The 13,794-nt window shown below is 40.9% G+C and overlaps 1 protein-coding gene across 2 annotated transcripts in view; it reads right to left on the reverse strand.

The window, feature by feature from the left end:
- The window catches only part of LOC119181242 (post-GPI attachment to proteins factor 6-like), a 58,507-nt gene that overhangs the window by 42,566 nt on the left and 2,147 nt on the right, over positions 1–13,794 (reverse strand). For both annotated transcript variants that reach the window (XM_075874929.1, XM_075874928.1), the window contains exons 2-3: positions 4,698–4,869; positions 1,186–1,390 (exon numbers count right to left, since the gene is read on the reverse strand). In XM_075874929.1, coding sequence (XP_075731044.1) covers positions 1,186–1,390; positions 4,698–4,869 — 377 coding nt within the window. The remainder of the gene's footprint in view (positions 1–1,185; positions 1,391–4,697; positions 4,870–13,794) is intronic.

Here is a 13,794-nt window from a genome sequence, read left to right on the forward strand (position 1 = left end):
ATTAATATTACTAAAACTTGCACAAACACAATACAATACTTATTTTTCTTTCTTGAAAAGTACCACTGTGTGTATTAGAAAAAATTTGTAGAAATTGTACATATATGGTACTGGGAATGGGTGGAGGGATAGCGGAGTGAGACAACACACACACTGCAACATACTTTAAACATTAAGGACTTGTGTGCAAAACAATAATGTGCAGTTTCCCCTGGCTTCTTCGGCAACGTTACTATTGCCACAAGATTCAGTAACATGTTTGTAAAAACTTGCTTCAAATAAATATGACCTTCTGACTTCATTTCACCATCAATAAACGTCAAACGGAGTGTAGTGAGATCAATGAGCAAAGCTTTTTTATATATAAAAAATTACTTTTTTCCTAGAAGTGGACACAACATTAAAAAAATCAAAGCATGTCCAAATTTGTGAACTTTATGTAGTATGTTGGAGAATGAGCAGGTGTGCAGGGTGATTTAAACGGAGATGTGGCGCTTGAAAAATGTTTTTTTTTTTTTAATGGTTGGCTGAAAGGAATGAAATTCAATACACTTAATCAGGTTTTGATACAGATTCTAAATCACTCTGTACATTTTTCATGATGAAACGGCAGCACAATCACACACAATATATTTTTCACAGCTGCATCGAACAAAACATATGCCATTTCTATGTTTTCTAGCATAATTCTTATGGAGATTTTCGGCACTCCTTTTTTTTTTGTCAAAAAGTATGCAGCAAGATTGCTAGAAAGCTGGTCTAGTCGATCATGCTATTTATTTTCTTACAGTGTTGTTTACCAAATTTTAATTCCTGATAATCATAAATAGTATGAAGCAAACAATTTTCATCGATTATTGAATCTGGTTGTTTAACATTGGAAGTTCGATCAAAACAAACAAATTCACTCTATTGGCTAGACCAGCTCTCAGGAAGCCTTGCCACATACTTCATTTTTGTGTTTGATAAAGATGTTGCCAAAAAGCACCGTAAGAAACATTCCATCAGAAATTGAACGCTTTGCTCTAATGCAGATAAAAATTTACTTGAAGATTTGAAATCTTCAGAAAAATATCTGAATAACAGTACTTGATTTTATTCAGTTACACCAACAAATAACGAAAAACTTTTTAACACATGTCTCTCCTTAATAAACAGGTGCACTGAGAAAACAGCCTTTCGTGCCTTTTGCAAAATCCGTTGATGATGATCTAGCGTGAACGCTGCTGCAAACCACTGTCCGGGGTCAGGCGATGTGATGTTGATGAAGCGTAGTTCCGAGTCGGTAGGGAAGTAGAGGCTGCGCAGTCGCTGTCGCTTGGTAACGAAGCCATCGGGAAAAGAAGCATTCAGGGGGCTCAACACGGGCAGTCCTGCATACTGAAGGTACCTAAGAAAGCACAGGTTGCAAACAATGACTTGCAGTAAAAAAAACGATGTGGCCATGACATGGTCACCCACAACTTTGTGGGTTTCTGCAAAATATAAAAGTAGAGGGTCTATTGTGCCTGTACATATATGAAAAATGGACGGTGAAAAAATATCCCCTTCGGTGGCAATGTGTACAATTCTAAACATTAAATTCGGAGAAATATTACACAAAGCATGTTCCTTCACATGGCTCGAAACTCAGCGTGCACATTAGTGCAGGCTTCCTGAGAGGAGAAACAGCAGTTGCTTAACATCACTGTGCTGCGTTTTGCTGCAGATGATCACTTCGATAGGTACACTACAGTGTTCGATGATCCTTCATATGTGGGGCGTTCCACAACAAATGTAAGTCTTTATTTTCTTTGTTCCAAATGAGTGCAACCAAAAATCAAACTGTACAGGCATTTGGGCCTAATACTTGATTTTTATGCAAGGACTGAAGGTGACTAGTTGCAAAATAATTTTATGTAGCTAATTACATGCTAATTAACATTTACTCAAACTCACAGATAATAACATATTCCTTCATTTTTTTTTTCTTGAAATGTAATACTAAGTGCCTTGGAATTATGCAATGCAAATTTAATGCATTTCCAGACAGTGCATTGTAATTTGCACCCGAAGATGATATTTCATCGCAAAATGAGCCCTGCAATTCGTCTGCAGTACACTCTGCACACTGCCATCGGCCGCCATTTTGCCATGGCATGTGAGTGATGTCATTTTTTTTAGGGAGTAGAGCCATCATCTTCTACCCAAGTTTCAGCCACTACAAATCCGTCAATTTTCAAAGCCAAGCTGAAGAAAGCTGAAAAAGCTCCACTTTACACACAGATGGCCTGACCACAAAGCAAATTTCTAAATACAGATGCTCACAAAGCGAGCGGCTTTCTACGACACGGCTCACGAGGGCACCAGTGTTGTCACACTTTCAGGCCGCTCGTGTGATTATAGAAATATTCATTACAAGTTTGAATTCTCAGCTGAAAATAATGAAATTTTTTTAGTAGCACGGACTGCAAAATGCAATTTCGTAGCTTCTTTTTGAACACCCATGGATTAACCCACATAACACCGATCATGAGCGAAAATCGGATGTCATGGCCCCTTTGAACTGTTTATGAGCTTCTGACATATGCATTAGACAGTTGCTTTCTCATGTGCAATTTACTTATGACAACCAAAGGTCCTAACTCCTTAAACTTTCTTGAGCACTTTTTATCCACCTTTACAAAGGCTTGTGAAAAGGTTAGTAGCAATGTTTTACTTTAATCCTGCTGCATGAAGCATCATACTTATGCACACATATGGTGTCAACCATATTGTTATGTGAATTCATGCATGAAAGTCTATTGGACGAGAGATTTGTGAAAATTCTAAATTTATGTGCAGCCTCAAAACTAATCACTGAACTCAAATGTTTTGATCCGGGGAACATTTTGGGTCCCACACAATGATTCTCCACTTTAGAAGTGTCATGATTCATCAGGAAAGATTATCACATCTGCCTCTGTAACCATGTTTTACATACAGAAGTTTTGTAGTTGGCAGCCCTTCATTTGTCCAGCAGTGAAATGTCCTGTACATTGCACTGTTCTATTTATTTATTTATTGCAGTACCTCTAGTGTCTGCAGGCATTACAGAAGAAAGTGAATAGGAGTACACACTGTAAAAAGAAAAATAGCAAAAATAAAGAAAAGCTGCTAAGAGCAAGCATCACATTCAACGGCAGCCTTAAATGCAGACATCAGTCAGTTGAGCAATAGAGGAGAGTACGTGGCTCCGTTGTTCGAGGTAGTTGGAATAAAAAAATTATGAAAAAATTGGGTAAGTGAAAAAGGAATGTACTTGGTGGGGATGGTCCCACCTACTTGACATGTGATGTGGTTTGGACAGAAGGTATTGTTTTGCTTGTGGATTGCAGCAAATTTTATGAAAAGAACAAGGCGAAACACTTTCCTGCATGAACAATGAAGTGGAAGGCCGAAAACTCATTTCATGGATGATACACTAGATGAGCGTGCATAGTCAGAGAGGATAAAACATGCACTACGATTTTGGACAAATTTCAAGGTTTCAGCTAGTGTGTTTGTGCCAGGATCCCATACAGCGATTGCATACTCGAGTTTTGGATGAACAAGAGTTTTATTTTCTATAAAATGAGTTTTTTTAGAGGAAAGCACCTTTGAAAAGTGTTTTCGTAGGTAGCCGAAAGTGCGATTGGCATAGTTAGTTACATACGTGACATGAGTGTGCCAGAAGAGGTTAGAGGTAAACCTTACGGCAGAATAAATACAGAATGAAACACTTTCTAAAATATTATCATTAATAAGGTAGTCTGGAACCTCAACAGATATAAAAGTACTACTATTAATGTTGCTTTGTACAGCACTAAAAAAAAACTCGGAACCTAAAAAATGATTTGGGAGCTTGGTGCATACGCTCAGTCAAACATAAGAAAAAATTAAACCTATATAATTGCTACATCATCGCATAGCTTTTAGAAAAGGACTATAAATATATCAAACTGAGAACATGGATATTCACTGAACATGGATATTCAATGAACATGGATATTCAATGAACATGGACTTCGTCGCATGGCCATTTACCTCGACGGCCCTCAGGCAAAGCTCCTCTGAAGTACTGCAGCCTTTTGTAGCAGTTTCACATGCACCAACGCAAGTTCCCTTTGACCGTCGGCTAGCAGCCTCGGTTTCAACCAGTCTTAGTTTCGGTTTGAGAGAGCTCCAAGAGCAACAAGCCACCATGTGCCACTAATGCTTCTAGCGAACTTCCGCACTGCCTGCATGCTCGTTCACATCTGGCATGTGCAGCACAATATTGTAGCTGTCGTCATCATTGTCACCTCGTGGCAAAGACTTTCTAGAGGCTTTCACACATTCACTCCTTACAAGGACTCGCGAATTGCCACTAACGCAAGTATGCAAAAGCGCAATGGCAACTTAAATGTCATAGTTTAGCTGCGCATCTTGAGCTCAGCCACAGTGGCAACATCGTGGAAGTATTGGGGTCTCCTTCAGGTGATCCTATATAATGCCAGTGTCGCAATGGCACTGAATTGGGCACTCAAACTCCAAAGCTCGTATATCAGTGTTCAGATTTGGTAGACGATATATGCATTTTCATGAGAATCGATCCTGTGAGTTACCTCAGCCGTGAAATTTTGTGTCAGCATTCCTTTAATTATTATTGTTCCTCTCGGTCAAAAACACAGGCACGCGAGACATGTAAACCCACTCACAGGTGGACAATGTCTGGCCTGCAGTGGCTGCTGATGTTGGCTTTGAATGTCCAAGTGGCTGAGTGCGTGCCCTGCGCGACGACAAACGGCAGCAGCGTCACGTCCCCATACCGCCGAAACGGGTAGACCTGCCGGGGCTCCAGACTCTGGCTCATGGCAGCTGTGTCCATATCTGCATTGCATCATCAGCATATGATCACTACAGTCAGCGGAGCATCTCTCAGTAGGAAAACGTATACGAGTCTGCCAGAAACTAAACTGGTGTGTGTAGTTCCCATACATCATTAAAAGAGATTTTTTTAATCATTTCTTCACTCATGAACCGCTCTTTCCCTCATCCTTCGTGTAATACACTGTTTTTCCTTCATATGAAACAAAATTTAGGTTCGATCTATGTGGCAAGAATTTTTATTTTGTTCTCTTGTCTCTCTTTCTGCAAGCCTAACTTTTTTTCTACGATGAATCTCTGCCCTTGCTTTCCTCAACTCAGATATTTCTTTGTGGAAAAACCTCGTACGTTGCTGGGGGTGCTCTGAGAGCACCAATTATTACAGCATGATCATAAATCCATTCGAACTTTCCTAGAATATCCTGATGATATTAAAATGATGGGCGGTGATAATGTTATTTATTCCCCCCATCCCTCACACACACTGTCAGCCCGGGACTGGCCTTCATTGGTTTTTGTCACCGATGAAGGTTGATCCTTGGCTGGAATGTTGGAAACATAAAAAGTTTTCGTTCTGCACTTCCCCTACTTCATAATATTGCTTGTACTGGATCCAAGGACACCTTCGTGCTTGTGCATGTGTGCGTACTCCAGATTAACTTTTGCCACATATATATATATACTGACGTAAGCATGTGGGAGGTAAGCATGTGGGACTTTAATGCAAAGGTAGGGAAGAAGCAGGCTGGAGACCAGGCAGTAGGAGATTATGGCATCGGTACTAGAAACGCCAGAGGAGAGCTACTAGTAGAATTCGCAGAACGCAATAATTTACGGATTTTAAATACCTTCTACCGAAAACGAGAAAACCGCAAGTGGACATGGAGGAGCCCTAATGGCGAAAATAAAAACGAAATAGACTTTATAATGAGCGCACACCCTGGAATCGTGCAGGATGTGAAAGTGATTGGCAAGGTACGATGCAGTGACCATAGAATGGTACGGTCTCGAATTCGCCTAGACTTGAAGAAGGAACGACAGAAACTGATATGCAAGAAACCAATCAATCAGCTAGCACTGAGAGGGAAAGTACAGGAATTAAGAGTGTCGCTGCAGAACAGGTACTCGGCTCTTAGTGAGGAAACCAACCTTAGCGTAGATACAATGAATGATAATCTGACGAGTATCATTACGGAGTGTGCAGTGGAAGTTGGAGGCAGGGTAGTTAGACAGGACACTGGCAAGCTTTCCCAGGAAACGAAGAACCTAATTAAGAAGCGTCAAATCATGAAAGTGTCAAGTACAACAGACAAAATAGAACTGGCAGAGCTTTCGAAGTTGATTAATAGATGTAAGGTATGCGATGTAAGAAGGTATAACATGGAGAGAATTCAACACGCTCTGAAAAACGGAGGAAGTGTCAAAGCATTGAAGACGAAACTCGGGATAGGCAAAAGTCGGATGTATGCACTAAGGGACAAAGAAGGCAAAATAACTACCAATATGGATAGGATAGTTAAAATAGCGGAGGAGTTCTACAGAGATCTGTACAGTAGCCGAGACAACCACGACCTTAATACTATAAGAACTAGCAGTAACCCAGATTACACCCCACCAGTAATGATAGAAGAAGTCAGGAAAGCTTTGGAGAGCGTGCAAAGGGGCAAAGCTGCTGGTGAGGATCAGGTAACATCAGATCTGCTGAAAGATGGAGGACAGATTGTGTTAGAAAAACTAGCCACCCTGTTTAAGAGGTGTCTCCTGACGGGAAGAGTACCAGAGTCTTGGAAGAACGCTAACATCATCTTAATACATAAGAAAGGAGATGACAAGGACTTGAAGAATTACAGGCCGATCAGCTTGCTCTCTGTAGTATACAAGCTATTTACAAAGGTAATTGCTAACAGAGTAAAGAAAACATTAGAATTCAATCAACCAAAGGAACAAGCAGGATTTCGAACAGGCTACTCAACAATTGACCACATTCATACTATCAATCAGGTAATAGAGAAATGCTCAGAGTATAACCAACCACTATACATAGCCTTCATAGATTACGAGAAGGCGTTTGATTCAGTAGAAATATCAGCCGTCATGCAAACACTGCGGAATCAGGGCGTAGATGAAGTATATATAAACATCCTGGAAGAAATCTACAGGGGATCAACTGCTACCGTAGTGCTTCATAAAGAAAGCAACAGAATACCAATCAAGAAGGGTGTAAGGCAGGGGGACACAATTTCCCCAATGCTATTTACCGCGTGCTTACAGGAGGTTTTCAGAAGCCTAGAATGGGAACAGTTAGGGATAAGAGTCAATGGAGAATACCTTAGTAACCTGCGCTTCGCCGATGACATTGCATTGCTGAGTAACTCGGGGGACGAATTGCAACTCATGATTACGGAGTTAGACAAGGAGAGCAGAAAGGTGGGTCTTAAAATTAATCTGCAGAAAACGAAAGTAATGTACAACAACCTCGGCATGGAGCAGCGCTTCGAGATAGGTAATAGTGCACTTGAAGTTGTAAAAGACTATGTCTACTTAGGGCAGGTAATAACCGCTGAGCCGAACCACGAGATTGAAGTAACTAGAAGAATAAGAATGGGGTGGAGCACATTCGGCAAGCACTCTCAAATTATGACAGGTAGATTGCCACTATCCCTCAAGAGGAAGGTATATAACAGCTGTATCTTGCCGGTACTTAGATACGGAGCAGAAACCTGGAGACTTACAAAGAGGGTTCAGCTTAAATTGAGGACGACGCAGCGAGCAATGGAAAGAAAAATGGTAGGTGTAACCTTAAGAGACAAGAAGAGAGCAGAGTGGATTAGGGAACAAACGGGGGTTAAGGATATCATAGCTGAAATCAAGAAGAAGAAATGGACATGGGCAGGGCATGTAGCGCGTAGACAGGATAACCGCTGGTCATTAAGGGTAACTGACTGGATTCCCAGAGAAGGGAAGCGGGTTAGGGGGAGACAGAAGGTTAGGTGGGCAGATGAGATTAAGAAGTTTGCGGGTGTAAATTGGCAGCAGCAAGCACAGGACCGGGTTAACTGGCGGAACATGGGAGAGGCCTTTGTCCTGCAGTGGACGTAGTCAGGCTGATGATGATGATGATGATATATATACTCCGAATTAATGTTGACCTCCTGGGATTCTTTAGGATGAATCTAAATCTATATACACAAGTGTTAAAGCATTTCACCTGTAGCAACCGTGTCTAAAATGTAGCAACCGTGTCTCAAATTAAACCTGCACCCACACGCTTAACAGCTTAACAATCAGATGATGTATATCAGTATATGACATGACTACAAAACAAAATACCTACTCAAAACTTTCTTCAAGTGCCTGAATGGCAGTATCAAACTGTGAGGTGCGATGAGAGAACGAAGGCGGATCTTCTCAGTTGCGATTTCACTGATCACTTGTGGGACGTTCGGAACGCCCGGAAAACCGCCCATGTCCAAGGACTCGAGGTCGTCGCCAAGGCTGGGGTGCTTGTAGCCCCACCCCCCTAAACACCGCCGGAGATTGTCAATAAAGTTTCTACCCACTCACTGAACCTGAATCAATTAATTGACCCAGAGAAGTTGGGGTGCATCACCTAGAAAGAAGCCTAGATGACGTCACAGCACGAACTCTTCGATGCCCACCGTGGCGCGCCTGCATAATGATGCACTTGATCCGTGTGCTGTTCTGCTGTTTGCATTCATTTTTTGCTTTTCTCAAGCTACAGATGAATGACGAAAAACAGAATCAGTAATGTTCCTGATAAAGCAATAAAACGTCTGCTTTTGCACAATCGCGTGTTATGTCATAGGCAACTTGAAAGGAGTGAACAGGTCTACGGCAGCCGCATTTCGACGGGTGTGGCAAACGCTTGAATAAAACAATCTCACAGGCACATAATCATGTGATTTTGAGACTCATGACACCATATTTACACCATGAGGTTGAGTTGCTCATGGGCGATTCTTTTATGAGATGTGAGGGTTTCCTCTCCTCTATAGGGTTATTTGTATTAGAGGAATCCAGTTATCTATGTACCACTGGTGTAAATCACAAAATTCGCATGCAGTATCAAGTCTCGCAAAATATCTCGAATGCCCTAGCACTATAATACTGCCGCCGATGTGGTGTCTCTTTTCTCCCGTATAGCTCACTCAACACGTCGATTAGTTTCACGTTTCTCTTGCAATAATTTTGGAGTTTCATTTAACTACATTTATTGAGGTTAGGTGCGGTTGAGGTTATGTGAGGAAATTCTTATTGCTGTCAGATTCTGCCTTTGTGCGGAATTGTAGAAATGGTGCTGTCGCGCTTGTAACTCCTAGTATATACAGCCACCTCGTAAATTAATTTTCCTTGCAGTTAATTACCTGCTGGTTGACATGACATGCAGGACCAGTCGTCACCTCATCGAAGTGAAGGACGTTTATTACTACTTTGGCCATGTCGCTGAGTTCACCATCGAAGGAGTTAATTTAAACTTTCTGCCATTTCTATTGGAATCGTTGCTAGCAGCGGTGCTCCCACGCGAAGTGAACATTACCCCTTGTGACGCGGTGATAGATCTCCCAGCATTTCACGCAAATCAGGGTATGACTACATAATCCCCAACGACTGTTACGAAGAAATCTGTACATGTGGTTTGAGTAACCGGACATATCTCAACAGAGTGACTTGCTGGGCAAGTTGGTTCGTTTTTAACGTAGCTTATGGCGCGAAAAAAAAAAAAAAAAACGCCATAAGCTACGCTGGTCCTTCTTTTGTGTTTTTTTTTTCTGTGCCATAAGCTGCGTTAAAAACATATCTCAACATTTCCGAAACCATTGTGCTTGCGGCAGTATCATTTTCTTAATATAGTAAAGGGCCCCTCAACCACCCAGAGGTCGAAATTCAGTTGTGGCGATAAGTTGTGCGCAAGTGTACAACGAACACAGAGCCGTGAAAATTTTTCAAAATGGTGCGATGATAGAGAAGTTAGACACATTTGATTATCAAAACACAGTGATCACTGCTTTCGCTCTTTCCTTCACTATTCTCCTTTGGTATCCTCTCTCTCAAAGCCGCTTTGCCCTCTCGCTGAGCACTCCTCCGGGTTCTTTTCCACCCATCATGCAAGTTTTTTTTACCCCTGCCTCCTTTTGTTGCACGACCAGCTACTCAACCAATTGCAACAGGAATGCGCAGCAAGTCACATGGAGACGAAAAGGCTTGGACAGGAGGGGGGGATTGTTTTTTTTTTAATTTGCGGCGCGCCGGCGGCTTGTAGCGTATCCTGTGACTTGTGATCATTGATTGTGACAGCATTCTGCAACCAATGCACGTGTTCACTTGAAATGTTTGAAAAATATCGGAGGGGGTGTAGGGGCCCTCTAAGTGAATGCTTATGACTATTAGATTCATGTAAAGTTAAAAAAAGCATAATTCTGTGAAATCATTTAGATTATTCAGAGATGCAGACATAACTCACACGGTAAGACGCAGTGTATTTAGTGAATTGAAAACATCCTAATTTGATTTGTGATACTTCGGCACGCATATGCTCTAATCCTGGAGTCTTCGTCTAGTTGTAATATCCACGCTAATACTAATAAAGCTAAAGAAAATGGGAGTAGACTGAGGGGATCACTTCTCTGTTAGGTTGTTGAGGCTTTGTCGGGTAGTTTCTAGTAATTCCTGAAGTTCTAGTCTCAAGCCCACAATATGATCGAGAGAGATACTGCGGTGGAGAGCGCCTGAAATTTCGACCACCTGGGGTTCTTTAACATGCACCTAAATTTAAATGTACACAAGCCTCGAGCAATTTTATGTCCACTGGAAATGCGGCCGCGGCGGCCAGTATTTGATCCCGCAGCAGCCAAGCACCATACCACTAGACCACTGTGGCAGGTTATTACGTAACTGCTAATCATTGAAATATTATAGACAGAAGCATAACCAGTGAAACATGACAGGTAAGAGCATGCTTTTTGATACACAAATTCAGCATAACACTTCATTCCAAGTTTTTGTTTTTGTGTTCAGCCACTTTCAATTACTGAGCATCCTCAATAGCTTAATGTAATACTAGCGTGTAGAACCAGCTTCGATAACTAAGTTCATAAGTGAAGACAGCATTACATTGGTCACTATCACATACAAGTCAGCCCAGCCATGAGATGTGTAGCAGCCTGCTTAAAAGCCTCATTTCAAACCAAGAAATTAAAATTACGCTGTATGTCATGATAGTGTTGATGACTCCAGGTTCACATTTTATGATTAACTTCTGTTGCATGAAACTGAGATATCCTAATATCATTCCCATCTTAAAAATATCATTGACATTCACGGTCATTCACAGTTTTTAGGAAATTGTTGTACATGAAAGATAGTATGTGAAAGACAAGACATGTGTCAGTACTTTTAGATTCACTAACTGTCACACGATCATAGAATAAGTGCAAAATTAACCGCATACTTCAAGCTATGCATGCGTGCTATGTTTTTATAACCGTCACCATAAGGTACGGACAGTACACTATTAACATACAGTTGCAATGTTATGCATCATTCGGTTGGTACCACATCATGCTATACTGCATCTTCCAATTTGTCTGAATATTTCAACAATTTAATATGTGGCCAAGCTTCACAACCTATATCAGATTTGTAGCTATTATATGACAGCATTTAGCTGTTTGCTAAACCTCCTTACCAGTAATGCAGTGCCCTAATAAACATGGAAAACAAGTCACAATTGTTATTATTATAGTGTCACCGAGTTGACACATCTTTTGCCATACTAGGACATGTTTTTGCATTTTTTAGATTGTATCACGTAGCCTTAGCCTACACAGGATATCTGCTCCCCTCTCACAGGCACATTAGGCTACTCGTTAAATGTGACTGGAACCATCCCTGCTATCTGTCGCAACGCTTTGATGCTCACAGACAATGATCAATATTTTCCCATATATAACGCACGACGACAGCAGTAGCGGATGCCAGGAATGTACGGCAAAACAACACAAGGAAACAGGTCAATGAATCGGTCTTGCATGAACCGAGATTCAGGTTATGAAAAACTCTGCACATGAGCAGAAAGCTCTGCCTTTGCCATCTTAGAGGGGCTGGGAGCCCAACCATATCATCCCCATTTCTCTCTCCCCTCTCTTTATATGTCTGTCTGCGTGTACTACTATTTACCAAATTAAATGCTTTGATATAACTTTAGTCTTCTGGATGCTGACACCACAATATTATTATGAAGATTTCTACAGGGAAAGTCTACAGATTTATATTTCAATTTACACAAAGCAGTCTAACATTTGGCTCAAAGAGAAAAATATTGCACATGGTACTACTCACTGACTGTTCCGCACAATCTATTTGCACAATGCATAGAATTTGCCTAAATTTCTGTTGTCATATGTTATATTTACTTTGTTAAAACATGCACAAAATAGAACAGAGAGGCTAATGCTGGCACAGGAAGCTTCAATTTTGCCGGCAAATTTTTTATTTTATTCACAATACCTTACAGACTCCTAATTGGAGCATTGTGTAAGGGGGGCGATACATGGCAAAGCATGACTTGTGATAAATATAAAAAAAGATTAAATCAAAATGGTACATCTGGAAAGAGCAATGTGATGTAAACGACTGCCAAAAAAGCAAGAGTAACACCCCAGTAGAAAAACAAAACAAAGGAAGAGCGTGCACGAAACACGAACTTAACATGAACAGTCAGTGATTGTAAAATAAAGAAAATTTGGCAGCATTTTATAATACTAGAATGCAACATAATACAACGTTAAACAATTTGAAACATGAAATAACACATCTAGAGAGAATGAACAAGAAATAACTACGTAAGCATGAAATGTTCGAGTAGGCGGTAGTGAAAGGCTTCAGTTGTGGCAAATTGAATTCAATATAGCCAGAAATGATTCCAAAATAATATTCATTACTATTTACTACCAGCACACCTCATGTGAAGCTGTTGTTCAGAATTTTTCTTCCAAAAGTTGCTTTCTGGACATGTATTTGAGTTTCTCTTTGGTGAACAAGCTGGCAGTAAATGCCTTAGCTGGTAAATAAAAATGCATACCATATTTTCTCGGCAGGCATATCGAAGAGTACCCTTTTGTAGACAACCAAAAAAATTAAACCTTTTGGTGAGCAAGTCCGTGTGATAGCATTCACCGAGAGATTGTGTTAAGAATGCCTAGTATACCCAAAAACATTTTTTTTTGTTCTGAAAATCAGTCACTATGTGGTTCACACCTTTTTCAACTTGTCATAGCTTAAGTAGTTGCTACAGATGTTAATCAACATAAAATATTTGCACATACAAATTTGTTTGAGGGGCATTTTTCCCTAAATGTTTGACATCTCACTGGTTCATGGTGCAAATTTTAAAAACCAGAAAGAAAGCAGGCATAAGCACCCTGCTGTGAAATAGCTGCCAGACAGGACCACGAAGAAACAGTAGTCAATGGTCGTGACCAAACCATAAGCTGCTTTCATTTCGAACGTCTCACAAAACAACATTGACAGACGCATAGCTCGTGACACCCCGCAGGATTGATCGCGAAGCACCTCTAAAAAGGAGCATTTTTACATATTCGAAACCAGCTCTTTAATGTCTTCAAACTGCACTACGTCTCAGACCTCAAGACCAAATGATGCTGGAAACACAACTGAATCAACAAGTATTAAAGGAAATGATGTCACTTTTTAATGGTTACCAGGCCACTGCAGAATCATCAATAACGAGCGTGCCGTTCATGCAGCAAAAACGCTCACGAAAATGGCATGATGGATCCTATTCCACTATCACGAAGCGATGCAACAAGGATTAACACGCTTGTGCCCAACGTCACAAGGTTTCTGTGGAACATGCACGGTTTTCTCCACATCTGTCTTCATCGCCTG

Source organism: Rhipicephalus microplus, chromosome 10, assembly GCF_043290135.1.
Source record: "Rhipicephalus microplus isolate Deutch F79 chromosome 10, USDA_Rmic, whole genome shotgun sequence".
In the NCBI taxonomy this organism is placed as follows: domain Eukaryota; kingdom Metazoa; phylum Arthropoda; class Arachnida; order Ixodida; family Ixodidae; genus Rhipicephalus; species Rhipicephalus microplus.